This window comes from Myxocyprinus asiaticus, chromosome 1 (genome assembly GCF_019703515.2).
Source record: "Myxocyprinus asiaticus isolate MX2 ecotype Aquarium Trade chromosome 1, UBuf_Myxa_2, whole genome shotgun sequence".
In the NCBI taxonomy this organism is placed as follows: domain Eukaryota; kingdom Metazoa; phylum Chordata; class Actinopteri; order Cypriniformes; family Catostomidae; genus Myxocyprinus; species Myxocyprinus asiaticus.
The window spans coordinates 23,743,508-23,769,598 of NC_059344.1; the positions used below are offsets into that span (position 1 = coordinate 23,743,508).

At 38.7% G+C, this 26,091-nt stretch overlaps 1 protein-coding gene across 5 annotated transcripts in view; it reads left to right on the forward strand.

Annotated features, from left to right (window-relative positions):
- Nucleotides 1-25,358, forward strand: part of mtm1 (myotubularin 1) — a 31,127-nt gene extending 5,769 nt beyond the window's left edge. For 2 of the 5 annotated variants that reach the window (XM_051708512.1, XM_051708522.1), the window contains exons 3-15: nucleotides 7,593-7,665; nucleotides 10,223-10,317; nucleotides 11,140-11,250; nucleotides 11,768-11,869; nucleotides 12,073-12,156; nucleotides 12,938-13,087; nucleotides 13,581-13,766; nucleotides 14,959-15,144; nucleotides 17,415-17,618; nucleotides 17,862-17,954; nucleotides 19,448-19,561; nucleotides 22,111-22,287; nucleotides 23,024-25,358. In XM_051708512.1, the coding sequence (XP_051564472.1) occupies nucleotides 7,593-7,665; nucleotides 10,223-10,317; nucleotides 11,140-11,250; nucleotides 11,768-11,869; nucleotides 12,073-12,156; nucleotides 12,938-13,087; nucleotides 13,581-13,766; nucleotides 14,959-15,144; nucleotides 17,415-17,618; nucleotides 17,862-17,954; nucleotides 19,448-19,561; nucleotides 22,111-22,287; nucleotides 23,024-23,206 (1,758 nt within the window). In that variant the 3' untranslated portion in view covers nucleotides 23,207-25,358. Of the gene's footprint in view, nucleotides 1-5,790; nucleotides 7,479-7,592; nucleotides 7,666-10,222; nucleotides 10,318-11,139; nucleotides 11,251-11,767; nucleotides 11,870-12,072; nucleotides 12,157-12,937; nucleotides 13,088-13,580; nucleotides 13,767-14,958; nucleotides 15,145-17,414; nucleotides 17,619-17,861; nucleotides 17,955-19,447; nucleotides 19,562-22,110; nucleotides 22,288-23,023 lie in introns of those variants that run through there. The other 3 variants (XM_051708540.1, XM_051708531.1, XM_051708548.1) reach the window with 3 other exon arrangements.
- Nucleotides 25,359-26,091: the final 733 nt, after the last annotated feature.

Consider the following 26,091-nt stretch of genomic DNA (forward strand, 5'->3'; position numbering starts at 1 on the left):
GGTGATAGAGTTACCTTAAAAGGTCTGTGCCATTAAACTGGATGTGTTATTAATCAGGTAAGTTGCTATAAATATATTGACTTACTTGCTCAAAATTGTTCTTATTCTGCTCTGCCATGACAGTAGTTGGCTTGAAAGAGAAAATTTACCGTAGAAGAGGACCGTTCACACTAATGTCCGCAATAGGGTCCCTTGCAACACGTACTTGGGTTATGTTATGAATTGTGGTCTGATGCATTTTGAAATGCACCAACGCACAAACTCAAACTTGCATTGCTAAAAGCATCTGTGTTCACCTCCTTGCGTAGTTTATGTGTCTGTCTTTACTTTTCAACCCCTCTTTTCCAGCCACCTAGCTCTGTTCTGAAATGCAACACCCACTTTTAAGGATCCAATCAATTCCAAGTAGATATAATGATTTATATGATTTACATTTTTTCTTGTCGAATATCCTGTTTCACTCGGTAATGCGTCCGGTTATTGAAGTAAAATGGGTTTCATGGAGTTTCATTGACTTTAACACCAAGGTGTAAAATCAGTCCAGCTTATATATTCAGTGTCATTTATAGACTGTTTCATAAATGCTTGTGCACATTTAAGTTGGTAAACTTAAAAAAATATGCTCAATGGAAATGGGAACTTGTGTGCTAAAAAGCACAGAGGGCCTTCTCCCTGCCTGCACACATACATATGCATACAGTGGCTGGCTTGGCACATCAACCACAGTGGGGATGCCAGGCAGACAGGGTGTTGGCACGCCACTGGGGCTTGAGCCAGGAGACTGTAGTTCAGTACATATGTTAGTGGAGCTGTAACACCTGGCAGGTGATAGGCAGCAGAACCCGAGCCTCTGTTTTGCCTGGGTCCCAGAGGACAGCTAGAGAGATTTTGTAGAGAGGACCATCCATCTGTCTCTGTGATTGCCTCTGTTTGTCTCTTTGACCTCAGTGTCTGCTCTCAGTTTCTTTCTTTCTTTCTTTTATTTTCTTTCTTTTTATTTATTTTTTCTTTTATTTTTATTATTTTATTTTTTTTATCCCCATTTCTCCCCAATTTGACATGTCCAATTCCCACTGCTTACTAGGTCCTCGTGGTGGTGCGGTTACTCACCTCAATCCGGGTGGCGGAGGACAAGTCTCAGTTGCCTCTGCTTCTGAGATAGTCAATCTGCGCATCTTATCACGTGGCTCGCTGTGCATGACACCGTGGAGACTCGCAGCATGGGAGGCTCATGCTACTCTCCGCGATCCACACCCAACTTACCACACGCACCATTGAGCGAGAACCACTAATTGCGACCACAAGGAGGTTACCCCATGTGACTCTACCCTAATTTCGTTGCTTAGGAGACCTGGCTGGAGTCACTCAGCACACCCTGGATCCTAACTCGCGACTCTAGGGGTGGTAGTCAGCGTCAATACTCGCTGTGCTACCCAGTCCCCGATTCTTCCTTTTGTTTTTAATGTCTTTCTGTTTTTATTTCCTTTATTTCCTTTCTTTTCTTTCTTTATTTCTTTTAATTTTTTCTCTTAATTTTTTATTTTTATTTTCTTCCTGTCTTTTAATGTATTTCAATGTTTTTCTTTCTTTTTATACATTTTTCTCTTTGTCTTTTCTTTTTATTTTTGTTTCTTTTTTATTGATTCAAAGAAGACAAAGAAAAACAAAACATATATACAATGAATCAGTATTTAACACCCACTACTTTATCTCCTATGTCGATGACTGCACCATCACCCAAAACATAGAGTCTGGGGCAAAAAAAAAACACAAGTGCCCAACACGTCACACACAAAACTCTGAACATCCTCCGATTGGCAGTGCCAGCAGGTGGGTGTGTCTTTAAGACCAAGCCTATACAATCTAGAGGGGGTCCAATAGAATCTATGTAAAATCTTGAATTGCATAAGGTGCACCCTTGCATCTCTAGATACAGACTTGACGTTCTTTAGAATACTAGCCCACACTCCCTCCTCCAATGCCAAGTTAAAATCTTTCTCCCATAATCTCTTGATAGAAGTTAAAGCTCCATCCCCCAGACTCTGAACTAGCAGGGAGTAATACACTGATGCCTCATGACCTTTTCCAAAAGCAGTAATTACCACTCCCAGAGTGTCTGCCGCTTTAGGGGGGGTGTATGCTACTCCCAAAAATAGTACAGGGCAGGTGGCTCTACTGTAAATACCTAAAAAACGGAGATCTGGGAATCCCAAAATGTTGAACCAAATACTCAAAGGATCTCAACACTCTACTTTCATATAAATCACTGAGTGTAGAAACCCCCCTCACAATCCACTCTGACTAGCAGAAAGGGGATTTAATTTTGGGTTCAGCCATATGCTCAAGGCAACATTTAAATAAATGTCCGAATTAAACACTCTGGACACTTTTGTCCATACTGAGTGCAAATGCGAGATAACGGGGTGTAACTTAACTTTTTCAGTTAGTTTGATAGAGAGGCTTTGCAATGGCAAAAAAACAGCAAGAACTTCCTGTTCAATACAAAACCTGGGAGGGGCTCTCTCAGGTGGAAGCGAACAATGAGCCAAATGTCTGAAACAGAATGTATAAAAATAAAACAAAATCTTGGGTAGGCCTAGCCTACCTTTGTCAGTCGGCCTGTGTAATTTGTTGAAATGTAATCTGGGAGGTTTACCATTCCAAATAAAGGTCTTCCCTATGCTATCAAATTGCTTGAAATAAGAGAGGGGGACATCTACAGGGAGAGACTGTATCAGGTATTTGAATTTTGGAGTACAATTCATTTTAATAACATTAACCTTCCCAATCATAGATTAATGTAATGAAGTCCACCTACTCACATCACTCGAAAAACTTTTTATTAAGGGGTCAAAATTAACTAACTAAATCACACAAATTTCCTGGGAATAAAATGCCCAAATACTTAATGCCCTGTTTGGGCCACTGGAAGGTGCCCAGTTGAAAAGCCATTTTTGGGCAGTACGCTGTCAGAGCCAAAGCTTCGGATTTAGACCAATTGACTCTGTATCCTGAGAACTTAGAGAAGGAATTAATAATCCTGTGGAGGCAAGGCATAGATCTAGTGGGGTCGAAGATGAATAATAAAATATCATCTGCGTAAAGCAAAAGCTTATGCGCCATACCTCCCGCCACCACCCTTGGAAAATCATTCTCCTTTCTTATTGCGGCTGCTAATGGTTCCAGGGCAAGACAGAACAATAATGGTTAAAGAGGGCAACCCTGCCGGATGCCCCTATCCAGAGTAAAATAATCTGAAATGAATCCATTTGTTTGTACCACCGATACCAGGTGTCTATAAAGTAACTTAAAAGTAAATTTTTAATAAAAGTGTTTCCGAACCCTTATATTTCCAAAATCCCATTCTACTATATCAAACGCCTTTTTTGGCGTCATGTGAGATTGCAGCGACTGGAGTCTGATCATTCGCCACTGACCACATGATATTGATGCAACGCCTAATGTTATCTGAAGAGCTACGACCGTGAATAAACCCCACCTGATCTCTATGTGTAAGAGATGTCATAACTTAATCGGTTAGCCAAAATTTCTGAAAAAATTGTAATGTCTAGCTGAATCAGGGAAATTGGACGATAACTCTTACACTCACTTGGATCTTTGTCCTTTTTAAGAATCAGACTGATCCGGGCTTGAGTCATGGTTGGCGGAAGCATTCCATTCTTTAATGATTCCGTATAAACTTCTAACAAAAGTGGAGCCAGTTCTGTAGCATAAGATCTAAAAAATTCAGCGGCAAAGTTATCTGGCCCCGGAGCCTTGTCTGTAGGTAAGGCCTTAATTATCTCATCAAGCTCCTCCAAGTTTATCTCAGAATCAAGATAATTTTTTTGCTTAGTCGGCAGTTTAGGGAATTTTAATGGTTCCACAAAGTTTCTAATATCTTCATCAGTAGACGAAGACGTGGAACTATAAATATCAAGATAGAGTTCTGTAAAAGCATAATCAATATCAATGGCTGAGGTAAATATTTCACCACTAGCAGTTTTCACTGAGGGAATGGTTGAAAAATACTCTTTTTGCTTTATATATCTAGCCAAAAGCTTCCCTGCTTTATCCCCCATCATGAAAGTATGACTGTCTTGCTCTAAACAGCCAAAACTCCACCTTCTGCAACAAAATAGTATTATATTTGTATTTCAATCGGGTCAATTCTCTGAGGCCATCAGATGACATTTGGCGCTTCAGCTCTGCCACAGCATTTTTAATATTCTCTTCCAACTCCACAAGTTCTTGTGCTTGGATTTTTTGATGAATGAGGCATACTGTTTAATCCGACCCCTAAGAACCGCCTTAAGTGCCTCCCAAGCCACACCCACAGAGGATACTGAGGACCAGTTGGTCTCCATATGAACATTGATTTCAGCCTTAAACATTTGTTGGAATTCAGGATTTTGCAAAAGGGATACATTAAAGCACCAACTATATGATTTCTTTTTCTCCGTATGTGGCAACACCTCTAAACTCAACAGGGTGTGATTTGAGACTAAGATGTTTCCAATTGAGCAATCCACAACAGATGAAATGAGGGACTTGGATATAAAAAAAAAAATCTATTCTAGAATAAATCTTATGGACTGATGGAAAAAATGTATAGTCCCTACCAGATGGGTTCAAAAGTCTCCAAATATCTGTGAGACCAAGATTTTTACACATCCTGTGAAGCATCAGTGTTGCTCTAGGGGGCTTACATACTTTTGCCTCACTGCATTAGATGTTTACTTATCAATGTAATGACTCCCCTGCACTTACTTGAGCCAGCACTAAAGAAAACATGTCCACCCCATATCTGCCCAAATTGTTCAGCTTCCTGTAGGGAAAGATGTGTTTCTTGAAGAAACACAATATCATATTTCTTACGTTTAAGAAAATAAATAACCTTGCTTCTTTTTATGGGGTGCCCCAACCCATTCACATTCCACGTGGAGAGAGACAATCCACTCATATTAACATTTGACATATTAACATATAAGAAAAAATAGTTTGTGTGTCAAAAACAATATTATAAAGACCACATTCCAACATTAGAGCAACAAACAAACCACGAACTTCCCCCAGAACAAATAAACTGAAAAAAGAAAAACAGCGCCAACCGGCGTCTCAACTCAAAACTCAAACAGTCCATGTACACCTACGAGAGTCCCTGCGACAACTTTGCCGTCGGATTGCTCAAGTCCGGTGTTTCTATACACATTTTGTGAGACAGAATTACACAACAGAAAATAATCTATAAAACAAACTCCAGCCAATAGGCAGGATAAACACAAATACGTGTAGATTCATCCACATAACTGTTCCGAAGGTGTGTTCCTCCACAAAACAAGCTAGGCTAGGTGGAACCAGCACAAAAAGAAACAAAAAAGGCACCCAGTTTCCTTGGACAGTCAAGTGAATGTTCAGTGAGTCAGGCTTACTTGGCTGTTACATGAGTGCAAAAAAATGCCCTAATCACTCCAATGTTTTGCAAGAAATATTCCACAGTACAAACTCCAACCAATAGGAGGCGTAAGAACAAAGAACATGCAGATTCATCCACACGCTGTCCTGAAGGAGAGTTACTCCACAAAACATACTCCAGCCGCCAGGCTGAACCAGCACAAAAAGAAACAAAGAAGGCGCTCAGTTCCTCGGACGAACAAGTGAACGTTCAGTGAGTCAGGTCCACTCGGCTGCATCACACAATGACGTACTCAGTCCATTGACTTTATGAAGGACAATGCTTGCTGTGGGCATGTCAGTGTTTTACGGCCATCCTTAGTATCTATTCCCAGTTTGGCCGGGAACATCAGTGCAAAAGCGACCATCCATTGATGTAAGAGTTTCTTGCATTCCTTGAATAGATCATGTTTCTCTCTTGTCGAATTCGCAAAGTCTGGGAACAAGAAAATGTTGTGGTTCTTCCGAGAAAGCCTTCCTTTACTCCTCATCTCACGTAACACAAGATCTTTATCGGATTATCTCAGAAATTTGGCCAGAATTGATCGTGACCTGTCTCCCTCAGCAGATCTCCAAGCCGGGACTCTGTGAGCTCACTCGATTTCCAGCTCATGGCCTGTTATGTTGAGGAGACTCGAGAAGAGCTTGTCTAGGAATTTCACCATATCTTGGCCTTCTTCGTTCTCAGGAATTCCAACAATTTGGACGTTGTTTCTCCGGCTACGATTTTCTATGTCTTCCAACTTTTCCAAAACACGCTTCAAGTCTATCTTGATCGCTAGCGGGTTAGCAGCTAATTCCCTCTCCAATGACTCCAGATAATCGATCCATTTTTCAGCATCTGACACTCTTGTAACCATCTCAGTGAATGTCGTGTCCATGGCAGTGATCGATCGATGTATTACAGCAAGATCCTCCAAGTCAGCTATGACCTTCGCCAGCATTGCCGACATGCTCGACAGTTGATGCTGAATCTCTCCTGCCACACTGTCCAAACCAAGTCCCTGGTCTGCGGCCCTGTCTGGGGTATCAGCTTGAGCACGTAAGTGTCTCCAGAGCCTGAGCATTTTGAATTCTTGGACATGTTATCTTCATAGAACAGTTATGGATCAGGGTGTATAGAATCTCACCGGTTTATGACATAAAAGGTAATAAAAAAACTAGCAAAGTGCACAGAGCTTGCCGTTCACACATCCAAGCCTCGCATGGCGCCACGCGACTCTCTATTTTTCTTTCTTTTGAATGCCTTTGTTTTTATTTTCTTTTTTTTTTCTTTTTTCATTCTTTTGAATGTCTTTTTTATTTTCGTTTTCGTTTTTCTTTTTTGAATGATAATGTAAATTAAGCTTGCAACTGAAAATCGGCTTGTGGGATGCCAAATTAAGATGCCTTAAACGGCCTCTCTTTTAATTGTATTACAAGTTTGCTGTTTTCATTTCTCTCCTTTTCTGTTTACGCAACTGCCTCTTATATGCGTTAGCCAGGTTATTTTCTTAGCTATTACCCAGCTAAGATGTGTGTGTGTGTGTGTGTGTGTGTGTGTGTGTGTGTGTGTGTGTGTGTGTGTGTGTTTGGCTGCTCCATTTGTCATCTCTAGAGAGCAGGGCCCAGACATACCCAGAAGCCCTTGCTTCACTCTGCCCACCAGGTTGCAGCGTGCAAAACATTGAACAGCAGCAAAGGGGTGACAGAATAAATGACTACATACAGTGAACGGCACTCTTAGCTCACATTCCAGTTCACTAACCTTCAACTGGCAGCAGGAAAATAGCCCAGAGAAAGACAATCTGGATCCCTGAACATACACACACACACACACACCGAGCATCAGGCTGGTGCTCACAGATAGAGGGTGAAAGAGGACAGTCTCCTCTACTCTCTCTTTTCCTCTCTTCACCACTTCCTCTTCTATTACTTCCTTTCATTCTAATTTATTTTACAGAAACGTTTTCTTTGATCAGATGCCATTGTGAATGTGGTCTGGTGGTCACGTCCTTTGCATAGGTTTAAAGTGCATTCATGTTGTGAGTAGTGGAGAAAATAATTGTGATCATTCTTATTGGAGAGAAAATTTAGTGTGTATGTGGGGTGGGAAGTGTGTACCCATGTCAACCCAATGTTCCTGCATGTGCTGACAGGCATCTAGAGAGAGCCTAAAGATGGAGCCGATGGCAGATGTTGCCTTACTGCCCGGAGAAGAGAGAGTGATCGGTGAGTGAGTGTGTTTATGTGTCTTTTTGAATATGAATGTGTGCTATTTTAGTAAGCCCTTTGGTTATCTTTATTATATTTTAATATACAGTGCATAAAGTGTTAAGACCCCCTCATTTTTTTCACATTTTGTTATGTTGCAGCCTTATGCTAAAATGCTTAAAATTATTTTATTTTTTTCACATCAATATACACTTCATACCCCATAATGACAAAGCAAAACACAGATTTTTTTATTACTTTGCAAATTTATTAAAAAGAAAAAACTGAAATGTCACATTGACATAAGTATTCAGACCCTTAACTCAGTACTTAGTTGAAGCACCTTTGGCAGCGATTACAGCCTCAAGTCTTTTTGGGTATGATGCGACAAGCTTTGCACACCTGGATATGGGGATTTTCTGCCATTCTTCTCTGCAGATCCTCTCAAGGTCGGTCAGGTTGGATGGGGACCATCGATGGACAGCCATTTTCAGGTCTCCAGAGATGTTCGATTGGGTTCATGTCTGGGCTCTGGCTCACCTCAATGGGCTCTGGGTGGAATGCCCTTGCCATGTCTGGCAAGGGCATTCACAGAGTTGTCCCTTAGCCACTCTTGCATTTTCTTGGCTGTGTGCATGGGATCATTGTCCTGTTGGATGTCAGCCTTCAGCCCAGTCTGAGGTCCTGAGCGTCCTGGACCAGGTTTTCATTAAGGATATCTCTGTATTTTGCTGCATTCAGCTTTCCTTCAATCCTGACCAGTCCCCCAGTGGCTGAAAAATACCCCCACAGCTTGATGCTACCATCACCATGCTTCACCGTTGGGATGGTATTGCACAGGTGATGAGCAGTGCCTGGTTTCCTCCAGACATGATGCTTGGAACTGAGAACAAACAGTTCAATCTTCAATTCATCAGACCAGAGAATCTAGTTTTTCACAGTCTGGGAGTCTTTTAGGTGCTTTTTTGCAAATTGCAAGCAGGCTTTCATATGTCTTGCACTGAGGAGAGGCTTTCATCTGGCCACTCTGCCATAAAGCCCAGATCGGGGAGTGTTGCAGTGATGGTAGTACTTCTGCAAGTTTCTCCCATCTCCACACATGATCTCTGGAGCTCAACTAGAATGACCACTGGGTTCTTAGTCACCTCTCTTACCAAGGCCCTTCTCCACCGATTGCTCAGTTTGGCCAGGCGGCCAGCTCTAGGAAGAGTCCTGGTAGTTCCAAACTTCTTCCATTTAAGAATTATAGAGGCCACTGTGCTTTTGGGAACCTTTAATGCAGCCAAAAAAATGTTTTAGCCTTCCCAATATCTGTGCCTCAACACAATCCTGTCTCTGAGCTCTACAGGCAGTTCCTTTGACCTTATGGCTTGGTTTTCGCTCTGATGTTAATTTTCAGCTGTGAGACCTTATATAGACAGATGTGTGCCTTTCCAAATCATGTCCAATTAATGGGATTTGCTCAGGTGGACTCCAATCAAAGTGTAGAAACAATTAAAAGATGATCCAGAGAAATGAGATGCACCTGAGCTCAATTTCAAGTGTCATAGCAAAGGGTCTGAATACTTATGTGATATTTCAGTTTTTCTTTTTAATAAATTTGCAAAGTTATCAAAAATCTGGTTTTTGCTTTGTCATTATGGGGTATGAAGTGTAGATTGATGTGAAAAAAAAATACAATAATTTAGAGCATTTTAGCATAAGGCTGCAGCATAACAAAATTGGAAAAATGAAGGGGTCTGAATACTTGATGAATGCATTGTGTAAGATTATACTTACTACATGTCTTTATAACTTGACAATCCTTGTACTCACAGATCAAGTTCTTATTATATTCAGTTATATGTAGTTGAATTGAATAAACATGAAGAGGAACGTTATTGCTTTACATTGCAATAGAAAGCAGAATGTTCCAGTCCTATAGGGAAATTGGTCAATACAGAGTTCCAATAAAAATTAGAAGATGAAATTCGTCTTCTCATGTGAGTGTAAAATCACTTGAACTATATTTTTTAAAATACTATTCATTTGTTTAGGTGTAAAGCATTTTTTAAAAAGGGAAAAAGGCATGGGGGCCTGGGTTAGCTCAGTGGTAAAAGACGCTGGCTACCACCCCTGGAGTTCACTAATTCGAATCCCAGGGCGTGCTGAATGACTCCAGCCAGGTCTCCTAAGCAACCAAATTGGCCCGGTTGCTAGGGAGGGTAGAGTCACATGGGGTAACCTCCTCGTGGTCGCTATAATGTGGTTCGTTCTCGGTGGGGTGCGTGGTGAGTTGAGCACGGATGCCGCGGTGGATGGCGTGAAGCCTCCACACGCGCTACGTCTCCGTGGCAACGTGCTCAACAAGCCACGTGATAAGATGTGCGGGTTGATGGTCTCAGACGCAGAGTAGCAACGTGACCACGAGGACTTAAAATTGCACTGGGAATTGGGCATTCCAAATTGGGGGAAAAAAGGCTTAGTGCAGTATAATGTGTTCACATCAAAGTTTTAAGGTGAAAGTTTAAAAGAGATATGAATAGATGTATCTCTTGTGTTTATTTGTCCAATTTTCTCATCTCACATTTCTCAGACAAGGAGATCATCTACATGTGTCCATTTAATGGTGCACTCAAAGGAAAGGTGTTCATCAGCAACTACAGACTCTGCTTTAAGAGCACTGAAACAGTAAGAGAATCTTGCATAAACACATTTTACTTTATAATGTAAACCAATTTTTTTTTAATCTTTTGCCTTAGAATGGCCTTAGAATGAGAACATGACGTCACACAGACTCGAGACAGAAACTGTGATGTGATTCAGCTTTTTCTTTTTCACCCCATCTCACCTTTCTCTTGTATTGAATTCAAACCAATTGAAGTTTAAAACCCTGTTTAAACTCTGTTTAAAACCAGCCCATTAATTTCCTTCTTTCTTTCCTCTTTTTCTCTTGTTCTCTCACACACATACTTTCTCCTTTACAGGCTTGTTCCTGCCTTCCCTATTTTGGAATAAATTTTAGTGCTCACTTTCAGCAGTAACACACATCTGTTTGTCTGTGTGCAAAGAAAAGGCTATGAGAAGAGAGAAAGAAAAGGTTGTATCAAATCAGAGAGTTTCTTTCATCTCTCTGCTGGCTCTGTCCTTGGTTGGCACATGGTAGTGGGCACCTGCAGCCCTGTTTTGTGGATGTTTAGGCCGTTGCTGGGGTCTGTTGCCATGATCTGTCAGCTTGGCAAAGGGAGAGGGAAAAGAAAAAAGCTGGAGGTGCCGAAAGTGGCAAAGTTTATTCAAATTTGATAGATGTCCATCTAAAAATTCAAATCTCCTGATTTTACCGATATCTGTTTTGTAGATATGTAGATTTGAGCTGTTTTGTGTAAAATATGTGTGTCTTATTTTACTATGGATGCATGAAATGGAAAGTGTCCGTTCTGTGGTGTTTAAAGTACTTATCTGTAAGGTTGTTGATATTTTGTCCTCTGTCTCTCTCTTATTCTCTCTCTCAAGGAGACACCAGTTACTCTGAACATGCCCTTAGGTGTCATAAGTCGTGTAGAGAAGATGGGAGGAGCCACCAGTCGAGGAGAGAACTCTTATGGGCTTGACATCACCTGCAAGGTACCAGTCCCCAAAAACATGTCATAGAATCAGTATTCTGTATTTACTAATGGATGTCTTTGATGTAGATGTTCAAAGGCTACATTCAAAATATTTATGGTGTGCTTACTGAAAGCATTTAGCCTTTTAGATTTTATTCATTTTGGTCTTTTTGCCACTTTATTAAAGCATAATTTTTTAGACGGTTTCATATTACATTCATGTGTCCCCCAAACCCATAGGCTTCCTGAAGTGCTTTACTTTTGGGCTCCAGACTTGTAAAGTCTATAAAGCCTATAACAGTGCCTTGTAAAGTGCAGAGCCTTTGTGGTTTCGCACTGGGAAAACTCACTACGGCCTCTGCGCAAAATGTAAATAGTCATAGTAATAGAATGAAAATGTGACACGTTTGCCTTGAGCAGGACAAGCTTGCATTGTTTTTGAAAGAGAACGTCATAGTCTGGTTTATATCCTCATATCATCATGTGTGTGTGTGTGTGTGTGTGTGTGTGTGTGTGTGTGTGTGTGTGTGTGTCAGGACATGAGGAACCTGCGATTTGCTCTGAAGCAAGAAGGCCACAGTCGAAGAGACATCTTCGAGATCCTTTTCAAATATGCTTTTCCACTTTCTCATGGAATGGTCAGTGTTCACCATTTAACTTGATTCTCAAGTGCTTCATTCCATGCAAATGATTTGAATTGCTTCATTAATATTTTTTTAATTAATCTTTTTTTTACAGTGCGATTAAGTGTTGTGTTTACATTCACAAACTGCTTTTGCCAGTAACAATGCATGAAGGTCTGTTTTAACTGATTGTATTTCTCTTTCTTTGTTGTTCACAGCAACTCTTTGCATTTCTGAGTCAGGAAAAGTATGAAGAGAATGGCTGGAACATTTATGAGCCCATGGAAGAGTACAGGAGGCAGGTGAGGACCAGCTGTCAAGACTGGTTATATATATATGGATATAGGGTACAATGGGGCTAAAGGCTCCCCGGGGTAAAAGGCCCCTTTGATTTGTTTTTCTCCCAAAAATACTAAATAGCAAAAAAAAAATAAAAAAAATACCAGAGCACTTTCCTAAACCCCTGTTTGTCACTATATACTGCTAAATTTTCCTGTTCCACGAAATGTAATGTCTAAAGGTAGATTTTGAGGCAGTATGATCTAATATTTAATCATTTTTAAAATGTTGCAAATTTATGTAGCTAATACATATCCTAGAAATTATCACATTTATTTTGAGATAAAATACATATTTGTCATTTTCAATAAATTTTAAGGTGATAATATCAAAAAAAATTCAATAACTGTCCAGTAAGTGAAAGGATAGTATTTTGGGAGATTATAGAATGTTTATAAAATACCTGAGATGTAACACCAGGTGTGGTGTAAAAGGCCCCCTCGCCACCTTTTTTTATTGTATTTTTTTATTTTTTTATTTTTATGAATTTTATTCAAAACAAAGCAGAACAACCTTCTGTTGTTATTTCTTTTCACATAAATTATGTTGCAACATCAGTATTCAATAAAAAATAACTGTATTTCTCAAATCTTGATACACTCTGTGACCAGAAAAAAAAGCAAATTTTCTTTGGTGTGCCTTTAGCCCCGTTGTAGCCGATATTTTGTGTAATAACAAGTTAGTTTACATAGTACACAATCCACTTTGCTTCTGAGATAATATGTGGTGTTCTCTGTTCGCCAGGGTCTACCCAATAGTGAGTGGAGGATCACTTTCATCAATAAGAACTATGAGCTGTGTGACACCTATCCTACAATTCTTGTTGTTCCATACAAAGCCTTAGATGAAGATCTGAGAAAAGTCTCAACATTCAGGTCTCGTTGCCGCATCCCGGTGAGCTCTTTCGCAGATGACCGATATGAGTGATGGTGTGAATTATCTGTCAAAAGCTCCAATTTAAGCAAAAGACAGAGGCTGTGTAATAATATTTGAAGAATCTCAATTTCAGAGCCTGGCTTTGCATTTATGTAAGGCAGGAATGCTTTTAAGGTTATGTTATATAATAAACGAAATTGTCCCCTCCCTGTTGAACGTTATTAACCGTTCTTTTATTTTGTTCTAACCGGTAACTATTTGGAAAGGAGGCTACGGAACTCCTGAACCGGAACGAAAAAATACAGTTTTTGCTCAGAACGAACCGAAATTAAAAATATTTAGTTTTTAGTCCCTGCTTTAAAGTGTGGTATGTAGTTGGACTTTTATATGTGTTTGTATAATGGTATTGCTGAACCTTTTCTTAACTACTTTTACATAGTAAAAAATACATTTACATATTGGATAACATCATCACCTTCTGATATTGTGATATGTTTCCTCCAACACTTAGGTGTTGTCATGGTTTCATAAAAAGAACCACGCTGTGATCACACGGTGCAGCCAGCCTTTGGTGGGCATGAGTGGCAAGCGCAACAAAGATGACGAACGTTATTTGGACGTGATCCGCGAGGCCAATGGTACCACCAAACTCACCATCTATGACGCCAGGCCCAACGTCAATGCTGTGGCAAACAAGGTTAGACTCTAGACGGTTGCTAATAACTGGACTCAAGGAGCTTAACAGTGGTTAAGTGGTTTTTTTTATTGGATTAATTCATTTTAAATCAAAGTATAAGTTAAGATCTTTGCCGCACTTTCCATGAGCTACTGCATTATGTAAAACCATTATACTTTGTCAGAATTTGTTGCTTTAATATATTTATTTTTATTTGCCTCATATACATTACCATGAAGTTCTTGGTTAATGAATATGAAGAGTCTGCATTCTTGACCTTTGTCCTTTTCCACTGAAGGTATGGGCTGGTTGTTTAACAGTCAGACATGGACTCCTGGTTTGTTCTATATTTGTTTTTTGTGTTTTTATGGATGTAGGTTTTGTCGCCTTGCTCAAAAGTAAAGCCTCGTTTACACCTGGTATTAAGATGCCCTTTGGGCAACCCGTTTGAAACGGGATGACGCTAAAGACAGGTGAAAACGTGGTCCAAGATGCTTTGAGATTTAATTTGTCCACTTTAACCACATTTGGAGGTGGTCGAACATGCATGTGGCTACACTGGGCTTGTAGTGTACTTTGCACATTACTTTTGGCTTTGAATGGAAATAACTGTCCAAGGCACTAAAATAACTGAAATACAGGTACTCCACTAACATAATTGAGAATTCTGCTCAAAACGTAATGTTTGTGCTTAGATTAAATGCAATTATAACTGAGAGAAACAATACAATTATGTTGCTGCACTTTAACAATATGCAGTAACACAGTGACGTAGTGAGTGATGCAGTCATAAAATCAGAGACCCTCCCCTCAAAATCCAAACACAAGTGGTCAAAAGAGACGCATTGGAACTCATATTACAACCAGGTGTGGTGTGTCTTGCCTGTCCACTTGTGATCAAAGAGGACGTAAGAAACAGAGTTAAGAACATGAAAGATAGTGTGCTTTGGCACAAGCATGTTTTATCCTTTGCGTTTTACAAGCTCAAACCAACTGAGGCAAAATCAGCCTCAAACTGGACCACCTGCTCCACAACAGCAACACTGCACGCAACACAGCTGATGGAGCATTTTAAAATGGCCTTATTGATCCAGTCATTTCTCTGCCACAAAATGCTTGGGTATATGAAGAGTGAACGCAAATATGCAGAAATTCTGTACGTAATCATGTACATCGCCCTTAACCAGTAGACCTCTGAATCCTTACCCTCCAGGCCACAGGTGGGGGTTACGAGGGCGACGATGCATATCAGAATGCTGAGCTGGTCTTTCTGGACATCCATAATATTCATGTGATGAGAGAGTCACTGAAGAAACTAAAGGACATAGTCTACCCCAATGTGGAAGAGTCTCATTGGCTCTCCAGCCTGGAGTCCACCCACTGGCTAGAGCATATCAAGGTTTGTCTTGTAACGTTTGTGAATAATAATGTGATTATATTTGTGTTGCAAGACAGAGATAAACTTAACATAGCGTATTTTCTGGAATATAAGTCAGGTTTTTTTTTTTCCTTCCCTAATAGTCAAAGCGACATGTAAAACTTAATTGCTGTTGGCCGGTCAAACACTCTACACTAAAGCCCAATTGCTTACACAGGTTTTTTAATCACTACAACTTTTATTGGATTTTAACTAGTTTTCACCATGAAAATAGCCATGGAAGCTGGATGATTTTAAATCCCAAACAAACAAACATATCCTTACACAAAACAGATGAAAACCTCAGTCATAGTGTTTTTAAGTAGCCTATTCAGAGCATTTTGCTTATACAAAGTATTTTATGCAACCAGTTTAAATATTTTGTCCACCAAAAAAATTTTGTGCTAACAAAAAAAACATGATTACTCTAAAAGACCGCTGTCACACGCACATCCTCACAAAATGATATTTTATCACACCCCTAGTAAAAACATGCAGTTAGCAAATAGGCTTGCAAATGTTAGAAATATCCTTGATTGACAGTGTGGATTAGGGTTATAGTTACATATTTTAACAGATGTAGCTCTTTTGACACATTCATGAAACATGTACAGAATATGAAAAACGGTTAGGATTACTTAAAGCAGATGCTCCAGATTACGACAAGCCAAAATACAAAGTGATGCCTATATCTTGAGCAAATTTTCACGGAGTGACCTGACATGCTGAGCAGCTGAGGAGAAGTCTGCTACTCAAGGGTCCTGATGTCTGTCATTTGCAACTTCTATCAGGCTGCAAATACAACTGTATTTTGATCAGGTGTGACATATAATCAGTTGCGGCATTATTTCCAGAACATTTGGTGTATGAGTTTGTGTGTCAGAGCTGTGGCACAGTTGTAGCTCTGTAGTGTTGTGGTGCTCCAACGGGGATGCAAATTTAAGTCTGACCTGCTTAATTACCACTCTTCCTCCCAGTACTTTCCAGACATTCTTCAATGTCCTGTCAAAAGTAAAAAAAAAAAAAAAAAAAAAAAATTTAAAACTCAGAGAATTCACATTGATGTCAATAAATGGCAATTGTTAGTTTCCATTATACCTATTGGAATTATATTATATTTTTTACTCGTTCAAATGTAAAAGAAATGTAAAAGACTTGCGCAAAGGCGTAATTTGCAGAAATGGTCAATGAATTAATCTGAGCAAATCTTTTTGGTCAAAAGATTCACTAAGATAAATCAAAATCACCACCACTACACCGCATGGTACAGAATGCGCATTCCATTCAGGTGTTATGTTATAAATAAGCATGATTATTTTTATTATCATTAGTTACTTATGTTATTTCTGCATTTATTTCCTCTAACAGATGGAAGTGATCATACTAAAATTACTTCAGGAGTTATTAAATTACACCTGTAGTAAACTTGCAGTTATATATAATATAGTTGCCAAAATGTTTCCAGTATTTAACGGAAGGATAAATCCACGTATTGATCATGAATTACAGTGACTTCCTCAGATTATCTTCTACAAAGATCCATCTCTGGTGTCTTGCAGACAATCACACCTCAAGCTCTGCTAGTTCTTATAGATGTTGGAGGGTAAAGAGCAAACCAACCTGTGCTTACGGCTCGAGTCTTTCCACTCACTGGGTTCAATATACTTCTGGACGATTGCACCTCACCGTTATTCATATTCATGTTAAAAGTGCAGAAGTGTTCCTCCAGTTCTTCACATTAACCTGCGTCAGTGAATACACACAGAGAGGATATGCCACACCAGCTCTTCAGTCGCACTGATTATATCTGGGGTCCAGATTTGTGTTTGATGAAAAATTGTGAAATTTATTTTTATTTTATCTCTCGATGGGAGGAACCTGGTGGCTGGTATTCTGTCAGGTGACACTTCAACAAAGATCAATCAAAGTCCCTAAACAGGATGTTCTCGTGAAAGAAACACCCCTTTAGCTACCTTTATCCATGCACCAAGACCAGCTGTTCTCAAGTGGTTTTGCTTCAGAGCCCAGATTTTATATTGGACATCAAGTGACGACTCAACATAGTTTCAAAATTGCTTATCATTCAAATGTCAAACTTCAGTTTTCACCCCTAAAAACTTAAATACATGTGCCTATCCCCCCATTTTTTAATTCATTCCCACACCCCAACTCAAACCAATGAAGATGACAAGAACTGTTGCAAAAACATATTGTATGACAAGAGCAACATCTATCCTTCTAACCCGCTCTAGCTGGTGTTGTCAGGGGCCATCCAGGTGGCTGATAAGGTGTCGTCTGGAAACTCTGTGGTGGTGCACTGCAGTGATGGCTGGGACCGCACAGCTCAGCTCACCTCTCTATCCATGCTGATGCTGGACTCCTACTACAGAACTCTCAGGGGCTTCCAGGTGCTGCTGGAGAAGGAATGGATCAGCTTCGGACACAAGTTCGCCTCAGTGAGTCTCGCCGGTATTTTGGATGTTTTGTACAAAGCTCAATCTAGCATTGGCAAAAGCACATGTTCAGTGTTCAAGTTGAAGTGTTTCTGTCAACCATGTTAACACAGTGATTGCTTTGATAGAGCATAAATAAGGGTAACCCACATGTGGGCATGTTTTATGGAGTCTATGATATTGTTATCTCATCACATTATCACATTGCTTTGGTTGGTACTTCATACAATGTGTATATGTGTGCAGAGAATCGGCCATGGAGACAAAAACCATGCAGATCAGGACAGATCACCTATCTTTTTGCAATTTATCGACTGCGTGTGGCAGATGACTAAACAGGTAAAAATGTCAATAACAATGTCAATATGGTGGGTCTCGTTTACTAATAATTATGTACAAGTGTTCTTATGTGTGCAGAAAAGATTGTCATGCTAAATTTCTGTTTGATTCACAACATATGTGCACACATATATTTGTTTTTGCCCTCGTTCTCATGTTTATGAATCCCAATTATACTAATTGAGGGAGCAGGTACCCACAGTTAATAACTAGCATAATACATGCCCAAACCATCTCCATATAAGGGGTTTCTGCACAACATCACCTGTACAGCCATTCGTCACACTCTGCAAACATATATTTCCACTCAATAAAGAAGTGCTATCTCCTAAGAGCTAAATCTTTGAGTAAAGCTAAGTTTGTGATTCTCCAAAGCAGTTGAACAAACACCTTTTATATAGACATAGACTACATGTGATCAGCTGCATTTTTATGCATAACCTATCCCAGATCAAGCTATAATAAAGGAGGACTTATTTTAGGGTCCTCTTAGCTTAAAAATATAGTTCACCCAAAAATAAAATTCTCATCATTTACTCACCCTCATGCCATCCCAGATGTGTATGACTTTCTTTCTTCTGCAGAACACAATTGAAGATTTTTAGAAGAATATCTTAGCTCTGTAGGTCCATACAATGCAAGTGAATGGTGATTAGACCTTTGTAGCTCCAAAAAGCACATAAGTGCAGCATAAAAGTAATCCATATGACTCCAGTGTTTAATTCTGTATTTTCAGAAGTGATATAATAAGTGTGGGTGAGAAACAGAATATATTTAAATCCTTTTTTACTATATATTCTCCTCCCTGCCCAGGAGGTGGCGATATGCACAAAGAAGGAGAATCGCCAAAAAACAAAAGAAGAAGAATGTGAAAGTGGAGATTGATAGTAAAAAAGGACTTAAATATTGATCTGTTTCCCACACCTATCATATAATTTCTGAAGACATGGATTAAACCACTGGAGTCTTATGGATTACTTTTATGCTGCTTTTAAGTGCTTTTGGAGCTTTTTGGTACTTGCATTGTGAGGACCTACAGAGCTGATATATTCTTCTAAAAATCTTCATTTGTGTTCTGCAGAAGAAAGAAAGTCATACACATCTGAGATGGCATGAGGGTGAGTAAATGATGACAATTTTCATTTTTGTGTGAACTATCTCTCTAACACATTCCATATTTCTATGGCCACCACTGGTCCACATGCATACATGTGGTTTGAGTTGATTCTAAACTGTATCCCAGATTTTTTTTTTTTTTTAAATGTATGTAAATTCTTATTGATAAATCATGATTTCAGTGTAAAAACTTTCACACACAGATTTTATGCACAATTATGTGTACGCATGGTTAGTGAAAGTGACCCCTTGTCTTAAAATATCATCATTGGTATAACATGGTACACATTTCCTTATTGTGTTTCATGGTATAATTTTATCCAGATAATTAGGATTTAATGCTGTCTTTACCTTTGATCCCTCTCCAACAACTGCAGTTCCCCACAGCGTTTGAGTTTAATGAACGTCTCCTGGTGGTAATCCTGGATCACCTGTTCAGCTGCCGCTTTGGCACTTTCCTCTATAACTGTGAGAGTGCCCGTGAGAGCAATGTAAGAAATTGAAAGCAAGTGCACACATTACATACAATTGTATGTTTTTCTTTTTTTTCTTTTTTTTTATTGTCTTATGACTTTGATATGAGTAAACCACATCACTTAATATGCCCTTGATTTCTCTACAGGGAATACAATGTTATCTTTAATAGAGACATGAAATCTGGCCATAATGTGTATCTGTCCAAAAAATCATCTTTATTTGTGTAGTGCTTATCATGCATTGTGCTCAAAGCCACTGAATAATATATCAAAATAGTATATCAAAATACATTTTGTTGACTGAAGCAGGTTTTTATTAGTCAGTGCCATTATAATTGGCCACAGATCCCGATCAGATCCAAAATTAGCTACAGCATTATTCAAAATTTGGGTGCGTGTAATTTTAAGGCTTTTTCTCAGAAAGTAAATAAAATAATATCTAGATTAGACTGAAAACTGGCTAGGGTGATTTAATGTCTGATACATACATGTAGATCTGTCACTAATACATACATTATGAAAATACAGAAGTAGAGGCTAGGTTCATTAAAATGAGCTCCATCACACCTCTTCCTCTTTAGCTTTGTCTCTGAAAGCCCATAGGCCAGTTGTCATAACTATTGACATTGGGGCTCTGTCTCTCTCACATTGCCTTTTATTTGTCTCTCCACTCATTGTGTGAAGTAGAGCGTGAGTAAAAGAGATGCTTTGCTGACTCTTAGTCGGAGTAGAATGCACTTTGGGGAGATGAAATATTCATTCTGTGAGCCCTCTAGAGCCGTTCAGTGCAACAGCAATGTGAGGGAGCACAGTCCTGCTTTATAGCTACTGCTAACCAATGGATTCAACTCATTACCAGCTGAATCTGTAGTGCTAATATGTTCACTTCAACAGCAGATTCTGTATTTAACACTAAATTAAACACATGAATGAGGAATGTTCTGTACTTTTCTGTCCTGTACTTCAAGATGTAAGATAATATGCTATCGGAACAATGTGGCTCTTTGGCTGTCATTTTGAAAAGGCTTTAAAGGAATATTCCGAGCTCAATACAAGTTAAGCTCAATCGTACAGCAGTTGTGGCATAATGTTGATAACAACAAAAATAAATAAATAAGACTCATCCCTCCCTTTCTTTAAAAAAATGAAAAAATCTGGGTTATAGTGAGGCACTTACAGTGGAAGTGAATGATGCCAATCCATAAACGTTGAAAAAAAAAAAACTCACTGTTTCAAAAGTGTAGCCACAAGACAAAAGCAATATGCATGTTAACATGATAAAATCACTTACTAACCTTTTCTGTGTAAAGTTATGTCCAATTTTACAACTTTGTTGTAAACCTTAAAACGGCCGTAAAAACGATGTTAATACACAAGTTTAACAAAAGAATTAATGTAAGTGTTTTTATCAAATTATAAGCTTAAAATTTCTGCTTTTAAACCCTCCAAAAATTGCCCCCATTCACTTTCATTGTAAGTGCCTCACTGTAACCTCGATTTTTGATTCTTTTTTTTTTTTTTTTTTTAAGAAAAGGAGGGACAAGTTTAAATTAATTTTTGTGGTAATCAACATTATGCCACAAATGCTGTCGATTGAGCTTAACTTGTATTTATACCGGAATATTTATTTAATGACCAACATATCAGTAATCTGTTCAGTTATCTGTTCTGTCCGGTGGCCGTGAAGTGCAAAACAAAACAACAAATCTAAAAACACAACAGCAAATCCAAAGACAAAATAAAAATTCAGAAACACAACAAATAATAAAACACAATGGCAAATCCAATTACAAAAGAGTAAATCAGAAAACACAATAGCGAATCCGGAAACAAAACAAGTTAGAAAACACAACAGCAATTCAGAAAACACAACAGCAGTTCAGTAGAAACGGAAAGGGTAGGTTCCATAGCATCTCGCCTGATTGGCTGAATGAATAAGACCTAGTCCTTTCTTCATGATTGGTTCACTGATTATATCAAAATCCATGCCAAAAGGTCTCTGACTGAAAAACTAAATCATCTGGAGTGTTTTCTATCTCAGGAAAACAGTGACAGGAAACTTTATAACACACAAAGAAAAAACAGTGAGCTTAAAAAGTTAGTTTTAGGTACGATGTTCATCTATGGTCTCATGGTTCATCTTGTGCATAAGGGACTGTCTTAAAGTCCACAAACTGCACTAAAACATTGATGGCAACCAAGCGTTCATTCAACTTGCTTGTTATTACTTAAAAAACACTGTTGTTTAAAAAATTCTAAAGGTTCCGGTTGCTGCCAATGGATAGATTTTCCAAGTATATCTAATTATATGCATACAGTATTCAATTATTTTAGAAGATGTAATTTTTACATGACACAGGTTGTACCCGGTTGCCAGTGGCAACAGTCTTTTGTTTTCAGATTTGCTGTTGTGTTTTATGATTTGTTGATGTGTTTCTGAATTGTTATTTTGTCTTTGGATATGCCGTTGTGTTTTTAGATTTATTGTTTTGTTTTGCACATCACGGCCACCGTAGTTCTGTCTATCTTTTTAATTTAAATTTTTTTCTACATTGTTTCTCTAGAATGTTCGGACAAAGACAGTATCTCTGTGGTCTTTGATCAACAGCGACACATCCTCATATATAAACCCCTTCTACACACCAGAGTCCAGTCGTGTACTTTACCCTGTAGCCAGTATGCGCCACCTAGAGCTTTGGGTGACTTATTATATCCGATGGAACCCTCGCATACAACACCAGGTATAAACATACATACATTTGATGATCAAGTTGTAGTTTCTTTTAAATATATAGTTTTTTTTTTAATAGTGGTAAGCATTATTTAAATTTGTGGATGTGTGCATGACTAGATGTGTGAGAGAGTGAGAGGTGTTCATGTGTGTATCTTTTCTTTCTTGGGTGATATTGCCTCTGGGTGAGTGTGTTTGCATGTGTCTGCAACCTCCTCTGATTCAGTGGTGCAGAAAATCCTCTCACTTCAGTTTAATTACGTCCTGACTGGCACTGGAGTGAACTGTCACTCAAACTGTCCTTATCACCAAACTCACACACACACACACACACACACACACGTGCATTCCGTTACACTGGTTTTACAGCAGCCGCTCGAGCATTAGCATTAATAAACTGTAGTACAATCTCTGACAATGTTACCCATAAACAGCAGTAGTAATACATATTTGTTTCCAGAGTACACTAGTGGACCAATAAAAAGCATTCACTGGTCAAATGTACTATAGTGGCGCTCTTTAGTGCCTCAGTCTGAACATGCATTAAATCATGGATTACGACAAGAAGCTTTTCTGAAAACTTGTATTCTACTGACAATCCCAGACGGTCTTATTAGCATGGCAAATGTGCCAGGATTGTTTGAAATCAGAATATTTTTGCTGCCCTCTGGTGGTTATTGTTATCACAGTTGTCACACTGTGTGTGTGTGTGTGTGTGTGTGTGTGTGTGTGTGTGTGCATATCAGCAACAGAGTCCAGTGGAGCAGCGCTACAAGGAGCTACTGGCGTTAAGGGATCAGTACCTGAAGAAGCTGGAGGAACTGCAGCTGTCAGACTCCACCCCATCCTCCACCCACTTGACCAACAGCTCCACCCCCAATGCTGCCACACCTAATCAGCACATCACACACTTACAAACACCATTTTGATCCCACTTGCAAACTGTTACAGACATTGTACATTTGTACATAGCAATAGTGATAATTATGGTAACATGATTAGTAGTGATGTCTGACGAGTAACAAACCAATTATGCAATAAAACCACAGTATTGCCTTCATCGCATCAAGTTAAACCTATACGAAAAGAGAAGCCTTAAAGTGACAGTGCTGTTTTTTCGTGCTGTGTACCATGGACAAAAGGGATTTGAAATTGTGGAAACGTATCCAAGAAACCACTTGGATAATGTTCGGAATGGTCGTGTGTTGATCGAAAGCGATCGAGTTGGATGGACGTATGTGATTTGTGTGATCCATTATGCATGTTATTAGGGATGCTGGATCTAGTGTCTAGATCTGAATGGAGAAGTGTTGAAACATTTCTGAATGTTGAGCACTGGAATTATTAAGTCTATAAGGTATTCAGAGAGAGAGAGAGTGCTGGTCTTGTTTGTGGAGAGCTATGAACTTTAGTCTGCATATTGTCCAGTCAATCCAGTGTCAAGCAGGGTCCTCAACCTTTGGAAGAGCAATTGTTTCATTTGTCAATATATTGGTTTAACTGCATGAAAAACTCAAATGACTGACCTCAAAAGGTAAAAGGAAGCTGTTATGTCATGTAAATTTCTTAATGTTTCCTCCTATAAATGTAATTCGCTGCTCATTTGAGTGGACAGTAGGGTAGGAAAATGGTCTGAAACATTCATTTACATTAGCTTATTGAACAGAACCAGGGTTTTTTTTAAGCGAGTGACAAAGAGACCATTTCAGTGCCTTTTCTCATATCTGAGGTTTTCAGGTGCATATTTTGTAGAGAAAAAATGTTTTTCATTACAGCAGTGTTAGTGGTAGTACAGACTGATTACAATTCACTGTGTGTGTAAATGACAGGTTGATTCTTCTCCTTGTGAGGTTTGGAGATTGAATGCTTGTACTCCAATCCCCACATACTAGCGACTTTAGGTTACCCCTTGGAGCGACATGCTGTTGCCACAGGAAGCTACTATTTGGTCTCTGATGGGACTGACTGTATTGCTCTCCAAGAGACATACTATCAAAGTACTCCATGGTCCTTTTAGGTAAGACAGAGTGGTTGGGATATTAAGTTGTGTGTTTGAGCTGTCCCACAATCAGAGATTTGACTGACAGGGGCAATAGAGGATCTGAGACAATTGTGGGGGGCCACTGCAAGTCATTGCTTATGCTGCCTCAGAAAACTGAACGTCTGAAGACTTTGACCTCAATGAGGATATGAAGTTTAAACCACAGTGTGTGAAGAAGACAACGTTCAATAAACAAACCAACCATTTGAGGTTGGTTGTTTTTAGATTGGGGGTTGGGGTGGTGGGGACAAAAATATTTTTTTTATTTTGAGTACCGGAACGATGTAATTACCTCAAACAAAAACCTATTTTACTGTTGAAAGTTCTATTGTTGTAAAATATAATTATTTTATTCAGTGTAAAATTTGACAGTTTTATAAAAAAGAAATTAGAAATGTTTTGGTTGGTTTTGGTAATTGTAGGTAATTTGTTTGACATCCTCTTTTTATATATATATATATATATATATATATATATATATATATATATATATATTTTTTATTTTTTTTTTTATTTTTTTTTTTTTAATGGGCATTTAGGTTTACTTTGTAACTTTTTTTTTTTTTTTTAAGATCTGAAAATGATCTGATTCTGTAAGAAATTATTTTGTTCTTAATCCCTTTACTCAGTGCATGAGATTGAGTGAGGGAAAGCTGCACTTTGGGTTTTGTTTTCCTGACATTAACTTCAGTTAGACATAATAGTTTAAAGGGATCTATTTGTGTTTTGTATTCCCACATGTATGCTCTATTTGTTGGCCAGCTATTTTTCTGTACATAATGCTGATTAAATTAATTTAAAGAGTTCACATAAAAAAGACTGCATGCTTATTATTGTCTTCCCAAGCATTCTGATTTTGTAGTATTGTTTGTGGATAATTTGTGTTGAGCAGGTTGGTGTGTTTAAGCATATATACTATTTCAGTATTTGCAGACCTTAAAGTAGCTTATAAATAACCACACTTTCATGTTTTGTTTTTTTTTAATCCAAAGTTCTAACATTAAAAATGTTGCAAGCATGAATGCAACCTCTAATCAAAATCTAAGCTTTACCATCCTCTGTGTGAGCAATTTGAAGTTGAACTTACAACTTTGCTTGTTGTAATTATTGATTTGTCTACTTAAAATTAAAGTATTTTGGGACATGCTAGATAGATAGATAGATATATATAGATAGAGACATAGATAATGTTGAAGTCAGGAGTTTACATACACTTAAGTCATTAAAACTCATTTTTAACCACTCCACAGATTTCATATTAGCAACTATAGAGTAATTTTTCCAACAATTGTTCACAGACAGATTGTTTCACTTTTAATTGATTATATCACAAATTCAGTGGGTCAGGAGTTTACATAAACTAAGTTAACTGTGCCTTTAAGCAGCTTGGGAAATTCCATAAAATGATGTCAAGCCTAATTTCGCTTCGGATAGGCCAATTAGAGGTGTACCTCTGGATGTATTTTAAGGCCTACCTTTAAACTCACTGCCTCTTTGCTTGACATCATGAGAAAATAAAAAGAAATCAGCCAATACCTCAGAAATCAGAAAAACAGTTGTGGACCTCCACAAGTCTGGTTCATTGTTGGGAGCAATTTCCAAACGCCTGAAGGTACCACGTTTTTCTGTACAAACAATAGTATGCAAGTATAAACAACATGGGACCACGCAGCCATCATACCACTCAGGAAGGAGATGTATTCTGTCTCCTAGAGATGAACGCAGTTTGGTGCGAAAAGTGCAAATCAATCCCAGAACAACAGCAAAGGACCT